Raw genomic sequence first — 21,114 nt, 5'->3', positions numbered from 1 at the left:
CCACTGGCCCACTCATCTGTCACTGAAAATAATAGCATCATATTAGCCTTAGACGTGACCTCCGCTAAGAGGAAGCAAACATATTATAATTTCCAACTCTTTCAGGATATTCTGGCAGGAAGCTCATTAGAGTACTAAAAGCCCTTGATTGAGAAACAACAGGTTCACAGTACATAAACTGGAATCTCCACGTATCTGTCAGTGTCTATTATTAATGATTGCTTAAGTACACATAAGCCACACTCTCAATGATATGATGTTTATCTGTATCAATATCGTTACCTGTTTGCATGCTGTGACAGTTACAATACTGTCATACAGTGTAGAATTGAACCATGGGTTGTGTAAATGTAACTCGTTAAGAAGTACTAGTACCTTTAACAAGCCCTTTGCACTTGATCAACAATTCAGCCAAACCTAACGAGTAGTGCTCAAAACAATGATCCCAATCTATCAGAATGAGTGAATAAAACAACTTTTTGCGATTCTTTATATATAAATTACAAGCAGCAATGTCACCAACTACGTATAACAGCAACTTCTCTTAATAATATAGTAGCTTTTATCATTGCACTCTTCTATAAATTTGTATGCGAAACTCGGTTTATTCCACTTAGGCTTCATTCATCCAGCCACTACAAAACTGTCTGTCCAGCGACATAGTCCATCGATTTAGTTACATTCTTCGGCTTTAAGCTGTATATTCGTTGGAAACGATATTTCGGTTAGGCCTATCCTAACAACTGATCAGTCTGTGTGAGTTCACACATTATGTAATATATTATGCTGCAGCTTCCATATAACAGTATGGGACTGTAGATATAACTAACCATGGTATAAACATACACATGTATGTGATATAACCTAACAAACATGGTAGCAGGTTATCTCATTAGGGTAGCGTGTTTGGCAGAAGGGAGGGGGATGTGGGGCGGGGGGGTGTCATAGCGATGACAAAGCAAATCCATAGGATAATATCACTTGAGACGCAATGGGCTGGTATTAATTTCAGCAGAATTCCTGTTAATTATGGATTAATATCAAAATTGAGTACTGGTTTAACCGAGCCTTTAAAATGCATTTTGTAATTTTCACCCAATGTTTTTTTTTTGGCCAACCAATGTCATTTTGGGTGTAGCGGATGGGGGGTGGGCAAGATGTTTAACTGGGGGGGTTCACTGGTGATGCCACTGGCAGGGAGAAGTGTAAAGACAGGATCATGTCTGTTAAGGAGGATGTATTCATTGTCACCGTACATACCTTTCAAACAGGTATCGTTATAAACCTGTTTGGAGTCTTTGGCCAGTTTGCTAGCTCTCTGATATTTCTGGCCACTGTCCTTCATCTCAGTTTTAGCCTGTGATAAACAGAAAAAATTTGTTTATATTTTGTTACAAATAAACAAAACATTTTAATACAGAAATAGCAAAACAGAAAAGTTTGAAAGAAAGAAGGGTACATTTTGGGAAAGTTCCCATGCCTTTCTAATTGCACTTTATTATATCCAGTTTTGCCAATATATTGTTTCAGATCTGAATGCCTATTAAGAAGTGTACGGATTGAAGTTGAAAAGAGAAACATATATATAATATGAAAACCAAATTTTAATAGGTATCATCAAAAGCAGTCATGTGTCCCAAAATAGAGAAAAGCCATATTTCTAAAAAAAGAAAAAAAATGGACCGTTCCTTAGTTTATTAAACCAGAACAATGAGGTGAATTGAGTCTCCTAATGGTCACGCTTGAGCAGTTGCTAACAAGACAAAAATTTTCTTCCAGAGAAGAATTTGGGTCTCTTGTTTTCTCTAGAAGAGATTCCCTTAGTAATTTGGGGGCCTCACGGATGACCTTTGAGGGCTAGATATTACAGTAGCTGCATTTACTGAAAGAAGCTATATGCGTGTTTGAAAGCTTTTTATTATTAGATTATTTTTATTATTAGGTAACAGTCCAAATCAGGAACCTGTGGGCCCTGCTTTATGTAATCAGCAGGTCTGTATAATTGATTTAACTTTAAATGAATTGTACGAGTTTACTACTTGAGAGTATTAACCGTGTTCCTCCTGAATAAACGAATGATGAATATTGCCCAAGTTACACCGGGGAAGTTTTACAGTGGCCCCCAAAGAATGCCAGCAACAACGATCTAAACGCAGCGAATCACTCCTGATTTACTAACATGAGACAGGTCCTATCTTGGACAGGGAGGGGTGGGAAGGGGGGGGGGGCGGGGGAGATACTATTCAGGGTGATAGTATAACATTTTATTGTGCTGAATGTGACATTCAGAGATTTTTTTTTTTTTGGCACTGAATTAAAGGAAGTTTTGTGGTGAGCTAGTACTGCTCAGCTATACGACTGAAAATACTACAGAAGAGGGAAACCCCTCCTCAGGAATAAAGCATTAGTTCAAATAAATGTCTATTTGTATTAACTTAATGTGTAGATTGTCACCGAGGCAAACACATGTATACAAGATGATGATGGATCAAGAGTCCAAATAAGTAACTTCCTGCTACGACATTGATTTCATAGTGCAATCTTTTCCTGTTTAAAGATATATCTGCCCCAATCCAAAAAAATTGACATAACCTTTGAATCCTCAGCTTGCTGTAAACTTGTGTTTTCAGCTTGCTGTAAACTTTGTGAATTCTATGTGAATGGTTGTATAAGACAATTACAAAGAAAGCAAGAAGTTAATAATGTATTGAATGGGTTAATAATTTAACCATTGTAAGAAATTCTCTTACATACTGACCTTAAACTCTCTTAAACTTGAGTGTGCACAAGTCTGTAGAGTTATAAAGCAAAATCATTGAAACATACGCACTTTCCTATCTAACTACAAGACTGGAACATTTAAAGCACTGCACCCTCAGTTCTGGGGCACAGCCTGACTGAGTCTAACGGTCTGACTGAGTCTATCGGCCTGACCGAGTCTATCGGCCTGACCGAGTCTATCGGCCTGACCGAGTCTATCGGCCTGACAGAGTCTATCGGCCTGACCGAGTCTATCGGTCTTACTGAGTCTATTGGTCTGACCGAGTCTATCGGTCTGCCTGAGTCTATCGGTCTGCCTGAGTCTATCGGTCTGACAGAGTCTATCGGTCTGCCTGAGTCTATCGGTCTGACGGAGTCTATCGGTCTGCCTGAGTCTATCGGTCTGACCGAGTCTATCTGTCTGACTGAGTCTATCGGTCTGACAGAGTCTATCGGTCTGACTGAGTCTATCGGTCTGACAGAGTCTATCGGTCTGACTGAGTCTATCGGTCTGACTGAGTCTATCGGTCTGACTGAGTCTATCGGTCTGACTGAATCTATTGGTCTGACTGAGTCTATGGGCCAGACTGAGTCTATCGGTCTGACTGAGTCTATCGGTCTGACATAGTCTGTCGGTCTGACAGTCTATCGGTCTGACTGAGTCTATCGGTCTGACTGAATCTATCGGTCTGCCTGAGTCTATCGGTCTGACGGAGTCTATCGGTCTGCCTGAGTCTATCGGTCTGACCGAGTCTATCTGTCTGACTGAGTCTATCGGCCTGACTGAGTCTATCAGCCTGACTGAGTCTATCGGTCTGACAGAGTCTATCGGTCTGACTGAGTCTATCGGTCTGACTGAGTCTATCGGTCTGACTGAATCTATTGGTCTGACTGAGTCTATGGGCCAGACTGAGTCTATCGGTCTGACTGAGTCTATCGGTCTGACATAGTCTGTCGGTCTGACAGTCTGTCGGTCTGACAGAGTCTGTCGGTCTAACTGAGCCTATCAGTGTATCATCATCTATCATATACAAACACTGCTAATAAGCATAAATGTCCACCATTAGCATCAAACACATTAATCCAAACTTGAGATGAATGACTGAAAAGCAGAAAACATCTTTACCTTTTTAAAGTTCTCATCTGTTTTATGTCTCTCTGAAATGTACTGTGATTTAGCTTTGGACTTCTCCTGCATCAAAAGTTCAATCTTTTCTTTAAGAGTTGTGCCCATCAGATCCGACCGCTGCTGGATCAGAGATCCCACTTCCCTCGTCTCCTCCACGATGCTCTTCCATGCCTGTAAACATACAGAAAATATTCCGGTCGATGAAGGTTCGAGTAAGCGATGGGTAAAAATTTGGTGTTTGGAAGGAGTGGGTTAAAAATGAAGCCTGTAGTTATATGCCTCTTAGGGTTGCCAGTATACAGAAGGATTTCAGTATGCACAATTTAACCCATGTGCAAAGATTTTAACATCATACAAAGGCCAAAACCAAACACCTACAGTTGTAAAGGCTTTCAGCTCAATTCATTTCTGTGGTAACACAAGGAGTTACAAACACACAACAAAATTAATGTAAGTCAGTCATGATATCAAACACCTTCACCTAGTTCTGGTGGACACTTATTTCATCTTTCGGTATTCAGTGTATTGAGCAACAACAGCTCTGAAGAAACCAAACAATAACGTTTTACTGGTGGGTCTGAGCGGGTCACCTCACGTAACTTACGGCAACTGTAACCTCTGACAATGCTTTTAGTGTTGGGTGAAGTGGAGTGCTATGGTGGGGAGATGTCTACACTGCTAAGTATGTAGAGTTCTAAAACTTTTGAAAGAAACACACGATGGCCGATTAATTCCATAGGCCTCAGGTTAATGGTTTTTAGAAATTCATAGCTCTATAGGCAAAAAGAACATGGAAATTCCCTACAACTTACTGGTTAGTAGATTTGGAAGGAAGAGCGTGTTGACCCTAAAGTAGGTCAGTGTGGGGCACAGTGCTAAAGTGTTACCAGAGGCTAGGTAGATTAAAGTGCATAAGTAGAATAGAGACAGGTAAGAGGGAAATCAGTGAATGTTTAAACAGATCTGAATGTTGATAAATTATACAGTTGATGTAGAGAGGTGGTCTGCAAACTTTTTCGTCTAACAACTCAAGACTGATTCATGATCAAATGGACCCCAGAATCGAAAATACATGAAAAAAAAAAGCTAGCTTATATACTGTACTATGGACGTTGGCAAACTCCGAAAATTGTAAATTTTCCTGTCAAGAAAAGTCCTGCGACCCAAAGAAAATTGTTTGTAATCCATTTCTCAGTCTCACACGAACGTTTGCAGACAGCACACCTGACTAGCAGTTGCTTGATGCTACAGTAAATATTTCATAGTAACTGTTATTCTTTACATATTTTGGTTTCAAGATTGCATGAATGCAGCAAAAGTAAGTAGGGACCCACCTGTCACACTGCCACTGCATTTTATCTCTTATCTACCTGGTCGTAGGTTAGTGAGGGGAATTTGCTATTTACACATGTTTACTAAACTGTATACCCAGATAGATGGAGAAGTGCAACAGTAGGGTGGGGACAGGTAAGGGCAGAGGGTCAGTCACAATGTAAGCTACTTTACCTTAAACACAAGACTGTTGCTCTGACTTAGCAGATCAGAATCAAACTTTGAGGCAGTTGTGCTGATATTTGATAGAGCTGCTGCATAATCTCTCTCAGCCCTCGCTCTGCTCGAAACAAGCTTCTTCAATTCTGCGACTACCTTGGCCTCCTCCACGCTTAGTCGGAGCAGGTCTTCGTGGGCTACTCTACTCTGGAGGTGTACCCCAAACCCTGGGCGAGTTACATTGCGAGTCTGCAGAGGGTACGAAAGTTAAGGAAAAGGAGAAAAAAATTTAACTGTTAAATTTATAGACTTTAACTAAATTTTGAAGGAAATGTACTTTGTGCTACTTGATATGCAAAGTTTGAGACATTTATCATTGATGAGCAAATGCAAATATGAGCAATAGCATATTAACTGAACCTTGAAATGGTTACATCTGAGGGTACTTTGACACTCGACTCGGATCTGATCTACTGATCTTATCAGGAGATCCCATTACCAGTCAAGCATAACATGCCTTGATCTGGGTTCATTTACACCAGGGGCAGATCCGGAGCAGATCCGGATCAGATCTGGACGTCAGGGTCTGATCCATTCCTGACGTCGAGATCATGGCTGTAGTGTAAACGCAGTTCAGATCCAGATCTGATCCTCCTATTTTGATGCTGGCAGAGACCAGGATCGGATCCTGATGTCGAGATCAATTTGCAATGTAAACATTCCCGCATCAACAGTGACCCGAGATATCTGGTGACCTCATTACGTCACATGCATTCTCGTGTGAAATTCCAGTCCTGTATCATACATGTGCCAACTCCTACATAGATTGAGTGTGTGTGTGGGCTGTACATAGCATGTAGTATTGTCACCCTAAGGCTATGCAACCAAGACAAAAGTTTTGAAGTATACGTACTACCCAATCCCGGCTGCGCATAACACATTTCCAATCCGATTTTCTAACCAACATCCTGTGAATAGCCGGGGAGGATCAGAGTACGACTCAAGTGTAAATGCGACCGGATTAATGCATAAGTTTATCCCATGAAGAGATGATCCTCTGATTTAACATAGTGTAAAAGCAACCCAAGGGTTTGATGTGAACCAGGGCAAGACCACTATTGGAATTATTCACACTCAATTGCCTTAAAGTCAAACTTAAATTGATGGGGAAATGAGTTATCAATTTAAACCACATATCATGGATGAAAAGTCGAAAGAAACTTACCAAAGCCTTTTAGGGCCATGATGCGAAAGATGTTCATTGTTTTATGATAAATTTTTAATATATCACACATTATTAAATTCTTCTGACACATTATATATTTAACGTGTAATAATTTTGTTATAACAAGTTAATAATTTGTAATAACATATCACGACTTTGTCATAACAAATCAATCATGTTTATTTGCATGGCTCTAATAGACTTCTATCAGTGCAACGAACGTTCTATGGTTGTGGGGAACTAGACACTCAGTGAAGACGAGAAGGAACTTCTAGTTAATACAGGTTTCGTTCTTGCTTATTTATTTAAGTAAGACTATAATTTACTGAGAGCACAGATCACAGTATGAGTGTGTGTGTGTACAGTTGGTCCATCCTGTCCTATCTTTTGACATATATGGTCTGGAAGGTTAGATCTACTTAAACTGCTGATCTCATGGTATACAGGTAAAATCAGTATATATATTGCAAGATGGGGGGGGGGGATTGACTGGTCAGGCAAGTTCCTGGTACAAATTTGTTCCCTCCCTTCCTTTGTTGCTTTAAACTCCAAACAATACCACAACAGGCAGTGCAGTCTGGTTCACCACACAGCAGCTCCAGTCATGATGATTCTATCGAGCTACAGTGTACAATGTCAAGAGCAGTCAGTAGTGAACCAGGAACTACTGTACAGTATACTACAGTACATGTACACAGTGTAGTGCCACTTGAAGACGACTACAGTCTTCAGTAGTAGACCCACACAGGAACTTGAGCTCCATGCCATGATCCTCTATGCTTGAGTGCTCGTTAGTCTTTATTGTGTTAGTAGGTAAACGAAGCACAGAGTGCAAGTAGCATGAAGCAAGTAGCATAATAAGGATTGCATACTAATTACAAGGACAGAATCAATATTAACTCTAGCACAATACTTCTTCAGTCTTCTTCTTCACCCCTTTCCCGGCGACCCAGCCCTCCTCCTCCTCCTCCTATTGTGTCTATACAGTCTGTCTACATTAAACTAATAAACCGGCTACTAGACAACAGTGCACTGACATGGTAAATGGGTCTGCTATGCAAATTTATATTTTCACACTGAGTATACAGTGTGTCCATTACATTAATAAACCAGTTACTAGACAATGGTGCACTGACATGGTAAATGAGTCTGCTATGCAAATTTATATTTTCACGCTGAGTATACAGTGTGTCCATTACATTAATAAACCAGTTACTAGAAATGGTGCACTGATATGGAAAATGGGTCTGCTATGCAAATTAATATTTTCACACTGAGTATAAAGTGTGTCCATTACATTAATAAACCAGTTACTAGAAATGGTGCACTGATATGGAAAATGGGTCTGCTATGCAAATTAATATTTTCACACTGAGTATACAGTGTGTCCATTACATTAATAAACCAGTTACTAGAAATGGTGCACTGATATGGAAAATGGGTCTGCTATGCAAATTAATATTTTCACACTGAGTATAAAGTGTGTCCATTACATTAATAAACCGGTTACTAGACAACAGTGCACTGACATGGTAAATGGGTCTGCTATGCAAATTTATATTTTCACACTGAGTATACAGAGTGTCCATTACATTAATAAACCAGTTACTAGACAATGGTGCACTGACATGGAAAATGGGTTTGCCATGCAAATTAATATTTTCACACTGAGTAATATAAAGTGTCTATTAAACTAATAAACCAGTTACTAGACAATGTTCAGTGCACTGATATGGAAAATGGGTCTGCTACTGTATATAGCAGACCCATATGAATTTGCATATATATGCAAATTCATATTTTCACACTGAGTATACCTAGTGTCCGGCCATTACATTAATAAACCAGTTCATAGACAAAGGTGGACATGGTAAATGGGTTGCTATGCAAATTTATATTTTCACACTATGTATAGCATGTTTAGTTTTCTATTGTTCTAGACCTAGGTCACTACGGTGCATATACAGCACATACAGTACACAGTGTAATCTACAGTGTAGTTGAAACATACAGTTCACTATTAAACACAGTGTTAAATATATACACAGTCATCAGGAATTCAGCATGGAACTACAGTAGCTGATGTGTAAATTGATATGACTTGCCAGTAAATAGGAAGTAAGGTACTTTAACACGACAGGATGTATGTTCCAGCTGAGCTGTAGATACAGTCGTACACAACTACAGCCTACAAAGTAGAGCTACTGTATTACACACCTGCCGTACTCTTGAAAACAGGCTGCATTTGTACAGGAATCTGCACAGGGGGAATTTACCCCTCTGAATAAATTGACTTTTATTATGTAATATATATATATAGTGTACTTTCAGATCCAGACCGTGTGCAGACTGTGTACAGGAATCAGGATTTATAGATACCTCTACCATACTGAATGCACTGTTCAATCCAGACTACATGTGTACAGGAATCGTTGGTTCCTTCCACTGGTAATTTCAACCTTAACAATTCATCTGTGACATTTATCTTGACCTTGACAATACATTATTTACATGATGCTCCTATCACATCAAATGAGATGAGGCAGATGACAAAAGAGAAGGGCAAGGAGAAGGTGGGGCAAGGTGGAGGGGAATAGAAGGACTTATCACATAGATTCAGACCACACTTTTCTCATGGTCATCAAAGTGTGGCTACAATTAGCTGACATAAACTAACAACACAATAGGGTTTGTCCTTCCTGTTTATCTGGTCTTGTACTGTTATCCATATATTCAGAATACATTAGTGTCGGATCTCTACAATGATAATATTTCAGGAAATCTTACTCTACTTGTGTTGTGTTTATTTATGCATCCCCTGTTATTAGAGTAAAGGAAATGTCACGGAAGGGTACGTAGGTAGGCAGCAAAGAGGGCCTGGGCGGATTTGCAGAGCAACTATATACAGTAGCTCTCATTTTGGACTCAACTATTCTTGAAATCTTGAATGGCTAAATGACATCCCAAGGGTGTGTAAACAATGTAACTTAAATAGATATATATCATAGATTCAACAGGGCAAAAGTCTAACACAACTGAGTCTATATGTTTCTTTGCAAATTCCAAATCTGATAGCCATCTTGAAATATAGACTACATTACATGTAAGGGATTCAGCTGGTTATATCAATTATGACAAAGATAACAGAAATTAAATACACCAAGCACAGCCAGATCGCACAAGGAAATATGCAGTCAGCCAAAAGTAGTGAATAAACGTTTGGAACAAGTGGCATTTACAATACAAATATAATGGCAAATATAGTGGCATATCATCGCCAAAAAAAAACCAAGACGAAATCCAAGGGAAATTTTTCCACAAGAAGTCTGTGTGATGACACTTTTAATGGTAGAATGAGGAGGAAGGGCAGTGACCGGGGGGGGGGTCCGGTCACAGAGGGAGCACAGTGTTATTATTTTACCAGGACTTTATAGGCACGGTAGAACGAGGTGCTAAGGTTGTGAGGAGACAGGTAAGCGAGGAGCAAAGTAAATTTATTATGACAAAGATAACAGAAATTGAATACATCAAGCAACAGCCAGATTGCACAAGGAAATATACTGTACAGTCAGCCAAAGTACTGTAGTGAATAAACATTTGGAACAAGTGACATTTACAATACAAATATAAATGGCACTAGTATGGAATTTCAACTGTTTCAGGAAATGAGAGAGGTTGAACTTAACAGGCGGTTTAAACTATTCATAGAATTTTAGTGATCTATGTATATATACAAAGTAAATATGCTAATAGTGGTTAGCATTTCAAACATTGTCACATCCAAAGTAGACTGGGATGGACTTGTTTGGTATCTGAACCCTGGCTTCCTTATAGATATATACATAGCAAGAAATGAAATAGATTAATATTACATAAAATGGTATAACAACAAACTTAGAAATACCCAACAACTTCCTGGTTTGGGTATTTACGAATGACTATACTTACCTGTCTCCATACTGTATGTATATGCAATCCTACCTACCAAGCTTATAACAACTGGTAACATTCTTGCACTGTCCACCCCCCCCCCTCCCCCTAATGACCACAATGGGGTTAGAGACCAATTAAGTACACAAAGTATCTTTGTTCATATAAATGCTGTAAATTATTTCTATTCACTCCAAAATATTGACATCAGATGATAAATAACAGACATCAACATCAGTACAAAGTGTTGTTGTACCAAAATATGCTAGAAAGTGTGATTATGGTCACCTATACTAGAACTTCAACAAGCATTATATTTCTCCCCTCATTTTGCATTTGACCTACAACTTGACCTTTATACTAGACTGTATAGTCATTTAAACTTGTCTTATTATGTAACACTCCTCAATTTCTGGCAAATACCATTAACTGGCCTGTGAAAAAGAACAACTACAGATGTATTTATTCAGATGTAAATTAATTTCTTTAGTATTGGCCGGTTAAAGGTTTTTTTTATATCTGGCAACAATATCTGTTTTAACTTCAATATCTAAAATTATTGAACAGCTTGTTCATAACTGTTTTTACAACTTTTTAACTTAAGAATAACTTATTGTATCCAAATGGTTTCTGTAAAAAGCACTCCACATATATGGCAGCCCTGAATCTTGTCCCCAAAAATCTTTGGAAGGATTGGATAATACGTTATGTACAGCTACCCTCTATCTTGATCTTTCAACAGCTTTTGATGCAAGTAGTACAAATAACAGGTTGAAATTATAAAACTTACTGGTTTATATATTTACGAGTGACCCACTTACCTGTCTCCCCACAACCTATGCACCGCATTCTACCGTGTCTAGAATGCCCTGGTAATCTTTTAACACTGTACACCCTCACTGGCCCTAATGGCCTCCCTTCATTTTTCTACCCACAAAGTGTCTCAATGTGTTTTTCGGAGTTAGAAAAATTTTCGCGAAATTCGCCCGGATTACCTTGGATTTATACTCTAGAAGTTTCCTATCAGGACTTCTGCACTTCCAAGGATCTTTTCCAGCCTGATAAGTATCCTTTTCTTGTAGGGAAGGGTGTTTTTGGGGGCTGTTTTTAGTGTACACTCTCGCCCATGCGTTCGTTTTTTCTTACGTAACGTTTTTAGGGTAACAGGTAGTAGCTCTGCGAGACTACTTCGTTCGTTGCCTATACCGCCTTGTTTACGCGGATAGGCATATATTTTCGTATGTACATGTTTCAGCTTTTCTTACTTTAAAAGATAATATGTTTTGCTTGTTTCATGTACCTTCGTTACTTCTTACGCTTTTGTGTGGGTTTTCCCCTTGTAGCGTAATTTGTAGCGTTGCCTATACCGCCTTGTTTACGCGGATAGGCATGTTTTTCCGTATGTACATGTGTTTCAGCTTTTCTTACTTAGCATAAGATGTTTTGCTTTCATGTACTTCGTTAATTTTTACGCTTTCAGTGTGGGTTTTCACTTTTGTAGCGTAGTTGTAGCCACGTTCCGATATCTCCTAGCAAGTCGAGATAGTCGGCTCGTTTCGTTGTTTTTTACCTCAACTCACTTTACTGACAATTTATAATGCACCTGCATTGCCTCATTTAATCTACAACATCCTTGTGTTAGGGTTAATGTCAACACTTGATAGCTTTTACGAGATCCCGAAACCGACAGAAATATTTGTAATGTTTCATATACTTCAGATTCTGTGTCCCTTTTCAAAAACTTAAACTTGCTTACACTTAAGGAGCTCTATAGATATCAATTTAGGAATTTTTCTCATTTTAAAAGTTTCATAATGGGATTAATACCAGATAATTTTCACAAACTATTTGCTTTAATAACAATAAAATTGTAACAATTATAACAATGATATCTAAACAATGCGTACAACACTCATTCTTATAACATGCTACAAACATCTATGTCCAGGACTCATATGTATCATTCTCAATTTCTCAGCTTAAAGGTTCTGGTGTCGCCCTTTGGAGTTCTTTAAGTGAAAACATTAGAAATTAAAGTGAATTAATATCATGACGAGAGAAAACTATTATCTGCCCAACGAATAACAAATAATTTGTGTATAGTCCTGCTGTATTATGAGCATTGGATTAGTTTTTCCTGTTCCCAATTCTGTCAACAGTGTTTTTTTGGTGTTTTCCCCGGTCTCTATTTAAATTTTTAGATCTTTTGTTTTACATTGTAAAAAACCACACGAAAAAATTCCCTTATTCCTGGTCTCATTGTTATAAAACTATGTATTAACGATTGGAAATCATTGTAATTTAAAAAAAGAAACAAAACAAAGAATTAGGAACTTAAATCCTTAGCATCCTGGTGACATTTTTCAGTTAATATTCCTGTAAATATTTATGTACAGTTTCCAGATATTGTTTGTTGAAGATTTCAGCTTTAAAAAAAAAAAAAAAAAAAAATTCCTTGTCAATGTTCTTTTCTTTTGACTATGGATCTGGGCAAAGTTTCAATTTCACTGCAGAGGTTGTAAATGTAAAACATCATCTATACGGTCACTGAACGGCAATCTATACATATTCTGATGCATCCACTTTCAAGCAGGATATTAAATTCAAATTTCAAAAAAACAACAACAAAATCTAATCTGCAGACTTTTTTGTCCATATATGACATTAGAATGGTCTGCTTTAAGTTCACTGAACATTGGTAAAAAGAGAAAGCTCACTCTAGGCACAGACGAGCTATAGTGCTGAGGTTGTGAGGAGATAGGTAAGGGAGGAAATTCATGTATATCTGACTGACCAATCAGGGGCAGCACATTGATGAAATGGAAGATCTCTGCAAACACAATGGAAATTTACATAATACTTGAATAATTGTCACACCTACGGTCAATCAAGACCAGCTTTATATCGAATTTGATTTTAAGTCGATTGAGTCATCTGGAAGTGCTATCACAAATATTTGTTTATCCAGTATTGCATTTGCTATGCAAATATGATCAATTTGTTAAGCCACTCAAAAGATGTGTCAATACTAGTGCTGTCCGTAGTTTAGTTTTACTCTATTTCATTAAAAAAAACTAAGATATGTGTCAAAATTGCTATGAAAATGTAACTATTAAGTGATACCCCCCTGTACCATAACAATACAAATTATCATCAGATTCAAGCTTCGAATCCACTCTGGTTTCGCTGTATTTAACTCTCTGCTTAACTTTCTTTATCAAATTTCTGCTTTAAAACTTTGCTATATATCTGTCCTGGTCAGGGTGTGCAAATATCTAGATGTGTATCTGGTTTGAAAAACACTGCCCAGGACAGAATATGGGGAAAGAGTTGGGCAAAAAAACAGAGTTAAATAAGTCAATAAGTCAGAAAGAAGAATTTATAACTTCTAGGATTCTTGAGAGTGTGTCAAGTGATTTTGTGCCCATAGATTTCTATCTGGGATAATTTCTTTCAATAGTACAGTACTGTATATGAAAAGTACAGTACATGAAGCAATTAATATACATAACTCTCCACACTTAAAGGCATTGAAGACTCGCCCCAAACCGCTTGCTGCCCTCTGAATAAAGTTAACTTTCCGTTGCTTGCAAGTGAAGTTTTCTGCTTGTTGCTACAAAATACAGACAGTAATGAAACGTGATACCTTGTTATCTTTTATCTACACCTGAGATGTCTATGGCTGCTATGTTCACTGTGTTGTGGGTATTGAACGTAGCTGCATGTATTGACTGTACACTAGTGTCTAATTACCAACTGTAGCAAGCTGTGTGTGCATTTTCTGGGATCGATGGTGGTGTCTAACACTTCTGTTATATACACCTCATTCGAAACTAGGTCAGATTACCGGCATCAGACATTCTTTATGCGCTAGTCTTCACACCCTTTATGAGGACAGTCCAGATGAAAGAGGAACATACTGTATATATTCTAAGCATCTTGATGAAATTTGCATTCAATTCCTGGGGACTGTTTTTGAGACAACAATATTACTCAAATTGCATTTTGGACCAAAAGTGAACTTGGAACAAACAGGAGTGAATGTAATTCGATGTACACTGACAAATCTATTTTATGATGAACATTAGAACTGTAAAATGTACATCCAAAAGTGATTCTTCAAACTTGGGATGCATTAACAATTAAACAGTATACTAAAGTCATTGGATAACTTCACATCCCAAAGCAAAATCAGAACTTATAAATCCATCCAATCCATGGTCAATACAATCAAGTGAAAAATACATAAAGATACTAAAGAAAGTCAAAACGTTTTGCTGTCATTGCCACGACTATGACATCACACCATAGACTATGACAATTTCAGCAGTCAATATCTTCAAATACAGAGGTAGGAATCACATGCAAATTCCACCAGGATGCTTCTACAGCAAGCATAAATTCTTCTTTTTGTTAAATTCAAAAATCACTTTTCCTCTGGACTAGATCCTTTTAAGCAGTTTATTGCCATTAGTACCTGAATGTCCTGTACATCTGTACTGCAGCGACAATACTTTATGTGATTGATTGTGCAGCTATTATCATTTTACTTAAAGCTAAGACAGTTAAAGACAATATCCTGGACTCTTTTCATAACAGGATGTTCATTACGGAGTAATTGTAAATGAAAAACAAACTTTTCAGTAATTAATATTAATCACAAACAAAAAATCAAAGCTTCCCACCCAGGGACGTAGCTAAGGCTTGATGATTGGGGGGGGGGGGGGTGTAGAGGCTGAAATTCCAACTGGATGGGTTTTGGAGCCAGAAAATTCCGACTGCTGCCTTGTACCCCCCCCATACTAATCGTCAAGGATACGGTCAGTGTCAGTCAGACACCCCATCTTTCGCGACTGCACTTATGTTCCGAACTTTTTTCGATACATTAGTACCTTATGGGGCAAAGTTTTTGCTTATGTTGATGGCACTTTTAAGCTTCCATTGATTAGCATTGAGTGTTTTAATTGTATACCAAAAAGACAATGTATATCCCAACGACGTAGCCAGGAATTTGAAAGAGGGAGCACCTTTTGCGATTGATATGGGGGAGGGGTCTAATGGGAGGAGGTGTCCCTCTCCCTTTGAGATATTTTTGAACAATTGAAGGTCCTTAGATGCGATCTGGTGCAATTTGTTGCCAGTTTCATCATTATCATATGATATCATATTATCAGCAGATTTTGTTTCCTGTTTGAATTCTTTTACATGTTCTTTTACATAATATATCAGAAAGACAAACATTGTGCTCTTTTACAATTTTTCCAGAAGGATGATTCTTGTTTATTGTCCAATGTCTGGACTTTAATACATTTGACGAACTTAACTGATGGACAATATAAACTTTCATATTTTGTAAGACAGCCAGATGTGCAGTGGCCTAAAAACAAATATCGTCGTGTATTAGCAGTGTAATAACAACAGTTTTTAAACATATTTTTCGACACTGAAAGGGGAGAGCAGTCGCTCCCCTGCTCCTCCTGGCTACGTCCCTGGTATATCCTGAACTAACTTGAAGCAAGCGAACAGGGTCGACCCACCCAATAGCAAAATTAATACATAAATTATCCGAATTGAAGCTGGCGAACATTGTACTTTTTGTTAGAGTACAAATCATACGAAGTTTTGTATGGTGGAGTATAAGGATCGCGAGATACAATTTCTCAATGTTACGAGGAAAGCGTGGTAAATATGACTGATTAAAGGTCAATTTTGATCGAAAATTTTATGTCACTCACAAGTTACAAGCACATATGAAAATAAAAGTGCGACAGTCAGAAAAATCAGAGTGCGACAGTCGGAAATTCCGAATTGAAGCTGGCGACAGTCGGAAATTCCGACAGTCGGAAATTCCGACTGTCGCACTCAAATTTTCCAACTATCGTCATTTTTACCAAGATTGGGGGGTGAGACACCCCCCCACACCCCCCTCTAGGGACATCCCTGTTCCCACCCCCCCCCCCCAAAAAACACATGAACAATATATTCCCTTTAACACATTGAAATGAAGCCCAAGTATAGTCAAGCTAATACGTGAAACATGTACTTGTACTGCCAAGCCATGTTTTTCAATTCATGTGTAGAAACTAGCACATAATTCTGTATGCATACTTGTCATTATAGCCCTTGTACACATATAAGTTACTGTATATGTTGGTATAAGGGAAGTAAAGGTCTGATGCACCCAAAACTTAAAAGTCAATAATTCAACTGTACACATTAATACCTTATTATTATACTAAATTCACTGAACTTTGTGGGTGATACTATACTAACGCCCTCGGCGTCAGTCAGAGCGAGCAGTGTGACACAGTTACTGGTGGGGTCCACGGGCCTGCCTTAGGGCCCCCTGGTGGGGTCCATGGGCAACGACCCCATTGAGGTCCAGGGGTCAAAGCCCACGGATGCTCTCAGAAATTAGAGGTGTAAAGACAACATTTTGGTGCCTATTTTATAAAGAATTTTAAATTTATTAAAACACTTATTGAAGCAAAGTTTCACACTCAAAATGTGCACACTAAAGCCACATGCCTAGCCTGTCGTTATCATCCTACTTGCTTCTTACAATCATGGTGACCCATAATTAAAAAAATTACTGTTCATAACATTACACAATGGTCAGTTATAATTTGGTATAATGTTCAGCAGCTACAGCACTACACTTCTCCTCAGTTGTACCTGTACTCTAATGATACTATGGGAAAACTTAAGAAAATATCATTGCAATAATGTTGGGACGGTTATGAAAATCCAGAGAAAAATTTTCGGTATAGGCTTAAATTTGCAGTTGCTACAGTGTATTAGGATAATAGTTTTTGTCGCCCTGCAGGTTGGATATGCAATGCATTGGTAATGAAAAACATGCGAACGACGGATCAAATCATACAGTAACGCTGTTGTTAGAAATTGACGTAAATGGAGAGGTGTAAATCGCAGGGGAGAAATGAAATCACTGAAATCTGTAAATTCGCGGAAAAAGCTAGTGCCTGCTCTATATAAAGTAACAAGGTACAACAGCTACATGTATCTGATGGATGCACTTATTTTACCCAATTTGACGCACTGCAGACGGAAACATCTTAAATGATCAAAATCTATTTTGACAAGTCCCTTACAGTAAATGGCAGATCCTCTCATCCGTGTACTGTCAAAAGCATGGCCAAAAGAGATTAAAACATTAATTAATAAAACATGTTATTTGGGATTCAGAAAACAGATTCCATTTTACAAGTCAGATCTGTGATATGCCATATAGATAGACACATCATCCATTACAGGTAAAGTTCACTGCAAATTCTGATAGTACTCGCGAGTGATGTCGCAGTAACACAGAACATCCAACTGAACTCCATGGAACACTTTAAGCTTAACAGTGCCTTCACTCACACATGTTTGTAATTCCTTTTCCAATTTACAGGCTCATGCAGTCAGGTTGGGATTCTGCATTCTGCATCGAGATTGCAATGTGGCAACAAAAGATATATATTATACAATGAATTGAATCAACAGTTGAAAAGTTTCCTGGAAGTAAAGAATAACAGAACAGCAAGCATAGAATGCTTTTTCGCTTCTGAAATTGATACTTTGGGCATTTTACAAACGTTTTACATCGCATAACAACAATTTTCACAGCAATTGATCTGTTTAATACATCAACTTTTTAAGAACATTTTAATGTTCATGGTATTTAGACTTTTATAAATCCATTTCCAAAATCAAATCATTTTGTTTCATGATGTCTGTGTTTTCAAACTCTCAGTAGTTCAAATTATGCTCAATTCAGGGGAGCAGATAGTGCAAACAGGTTACTAAGGGATCATGGTATAGCAAGGGTACAGTTGTCGGGAGGAGACAGGTTAGTGAGTAGTCAAGTAAATATGAAGTATTTATGTGATAAAAACTGGTGTAATCAGCTGGTCATAGACTTTAATGGTGAAAACAACTTAATATGTGAATTTGATATGCAAGATTAGGTTTCAGTATACAGTAGCTTTACTGTTAGGACATATGTGTTTTTCTGAAATGCTTTGGGTTTAGACGGTCTTTTCCAAGTTTGGATTCTACTTTAAAAGTGGATTGATTGCATCTAGACTTTACAACCGCCATAGTCAAATTTGCAACTTTGATCAAATTCATGTTCAAAATCAAATGAGAAAGGAACATTTATTACCAATGAGCAGAACTTTGTGCGATAATGAAATCACACATACTCCCTTCATGAATGAATGTTAAATTCCTTTTGGTACAAAATGTGACAACTTTAGACCAGACATATACATTTATGGAAAATGTCAGATCTATATGTAGGGAATATAGATCTGCAAGTTTCACCAAGATACTTTAAGTTCCTCTTTTAAAGGTCAAAAACCAAAGTGACTTCTGAACTATTTTTATTCAGTTATTGTATAGTATAGTGTCACTGTGCTACAATAGACATGTGCAATACTGCAATTGGCACACACATAAACTGTTGTACACAGAGGGTTCTGTGCATGCACAAGTGTACAAAGGCTAATATTATAATCCTCAAGGGATACAAGATGCCATGGAATAGACAAAAACATGGAAATTGGGAATTTCCCCCGGAATTAGTTTCCAAAAGTCGAGCTGCAAAAACCGCAGAATGACGGACAAATTTGTCGGAGAAAGAATGAGGACCAGCTGTTAGGCCAAATGAGGAGCACTCATAATGCAATATTAAGTCCTATCCACATACTGTATCAGATTGGGAATGGCCATAACACTACAAACACACACTTAGATACTGTACACAGCATACATCCACTTGAGATCTAGGGTAACACATATGTAAGAAGTAGGGCACTGAGGGGCTGCAGCATCTAGCAGCTAGGGTGCATGAACATTGTAATAACCATTTTTGCTCCACATTTTCACACAATTGACACTATTGTTTGATATGGATTCATCCTAGCTGAGCAGTATATTGCAGCTTGCTGCAGCTTTTCATTGTCTGACGTGATGGCTCAATGTCAATCAATGACAGTTGCTAGAACATAGCTTAATCATTAATTACCTTTATGTAAGTAACATAGTTAAAGAGGGAAGGCACTTCAAAGGAAAACACTATTAAAACCAAAATTTATTCAGGTTTAATCAGAATCTAATGTCCTTTATTCCATTTGATCTTAAAGTAAGGTGACCAGACGTCCCCAATTTTTGGGGACAGTCCCCCGATTATAGTGTGCTGTCCCCTATGAATAAGTGTCCCGGAAATGTCCCGATTCGTCAAAATGTTCAGGAATTTGGAAAATAACGGAACTAACCAGTATTTCAGGTGGGCCAGTGTAAAGTGGCAACACTGTTAAAATACATTTCAGATCGATGTAGCCTAGCACTCTTTCGTAAGCAAATTTAAAGAAAAAGCAACATTTTTGAAAATAAACTTGATTTAAAAAGTGCTTCTAAGTATCACCAGTTTACACCTAAGCACCTTAGGCACTTGAAAATTTCCAAAAGGGGACAGGATCAGTGATGACCTTTAATTTCCTTTACTGTTTGTAAGGCCCATAATTCAAGTCAATGGCAAAAGGCATTAGTAGCAGCATCGCACATACTTTTTAAGGTTTCCTGCATTTTCTTCTAGTAAAGAAATCTAAACTTCCTGTTCAGTGTTCACGAGCAATGTGCCACAGAGCATATTTAGGTTTAGTTAATAGATTTTGTAACACCATGGATTAATATTAACAGTTAGGCTTGCATTGAGGAGCAGACGTCTTCATTCGTCATAACGAAGAATCGTCACTGAATTAATACTGTAGGATGCACATGCACTGTGCATGCAGTTGGTAGTAAATCCATGCAGTATCAATGCACAAATGTAATAGCCAGTATAGAATGCATCACCACACTACCACATGTATGGTTGACCACACACTCACCCATCTATGCCAACGGACAGCATTACTGAAGCTTCTTGTGTCTCGGAGTCTGTGCTCTTGGAACTGGGAACTATGTGAATTCAGCAGATGACGGGAAGTCATTTTGGCTGAATTCCCACAGAGTTAGAAGGAGGAAACAAAATTAGCCATCAGTTTCACAGGAACCATGTAATACTGTACCATGCGAATGATATGTAACTTTTTCACTATTATTTCCAGACATACAACATGTATGAACTACTGTATCAACAACCGTCCTCTCAGTATCTACTGTACAGTAGGAATATCATAACATACAGTCCCTCTTTAAGTTCATAACATACAGTCCCTCTTTAAGTACTATAACTTCTGCTGAGTAATAATATACTACACATTTCTATGACCAGGGCCAAATTTGTAAGGAATTTTTTCAAGTTTGCCCTTGATCAAACACTATACAGGTATCATTTTTGGGTTGTCCGAACAGCAAATTAAAGTTGGCCGAACAAACGTACAGTAGCAAAACAGCAAAGAATGACCAATATGTACACTGTAGGAGAGATGTGTAGGTTTGGTGAATAAAACAGCAGTATGTACACTGTAGGAGAGATGTGTAGGTTCGGTGAATAGAACAGAAATATGCACTCTGTGGAAGAGATGCGTAGGTCTGGTGAATAGAACAGCAATATGTACACTGTAGGAGA

At 38.1% G+C, this 21,114-nt stretch overlaps 1 protein-coding gene across 6 annotated transcripts in view; it reads right to left on the bottom strand.

The window, feature by feature from the left end:
* Positions 1-21,114, bottom strand: part of LOC139966931 (tyrosine-protein kinase Fer-like) — a 323,597-nt gene that overhangs the window by 292,728 nt on the left and 9,755 nt on the right. For 5 of the 6 annotated variants that reach the window (XR_011792797.1, XM_071970427.1, XM_071970426.1 and 2 more), the window contains 3 exons: positions 5,396-5,629; positions 3,887-4,060; positions 1,261-1,357 (listed from right to left, as the gene is read on the bottom strand). Coding sequence is in view for 5 of the 6 variants with exons in the window: in XM_071970427.1 (XP_071826528.1) it covers positions 1,261-1,357; positions 3,887-4,060; positions 5,396-5,629 (505 nt within the window). In the remaining variant the exon portion in view is untranslated. Of the gene's footprint in view, positions 1-1,260; positions 1,358-3,886; positions 4,061-5,395; positions 5,630-20,431; positions 20,539-21,114 lie in introns of all 6 variants that reach the window. The other variant, XM_071970428.1, reaches the window with a different exon arrangement.

The sequence above is a fragment of the Apostichopus japonicus genome, chromosome 4, assembly GCF_037975245.1.
Source record: "Apostichopus japonicus isolate 1M-3 chromosome 4, ASM3797524v1, whole genome shotgun sequence".
In the NCBI taxonomy this organism is placed as follows: domain Eukaryota; kingdom Metazoa; phylum Echinodermata; class Holothuroidea; order Aspidochirotida; family Stichopodidae; genus Apostichopus; species Apostichopus japonicus.
This window is presented reverse-complemented; position numbering and strand designations above follow the sequence as displayed.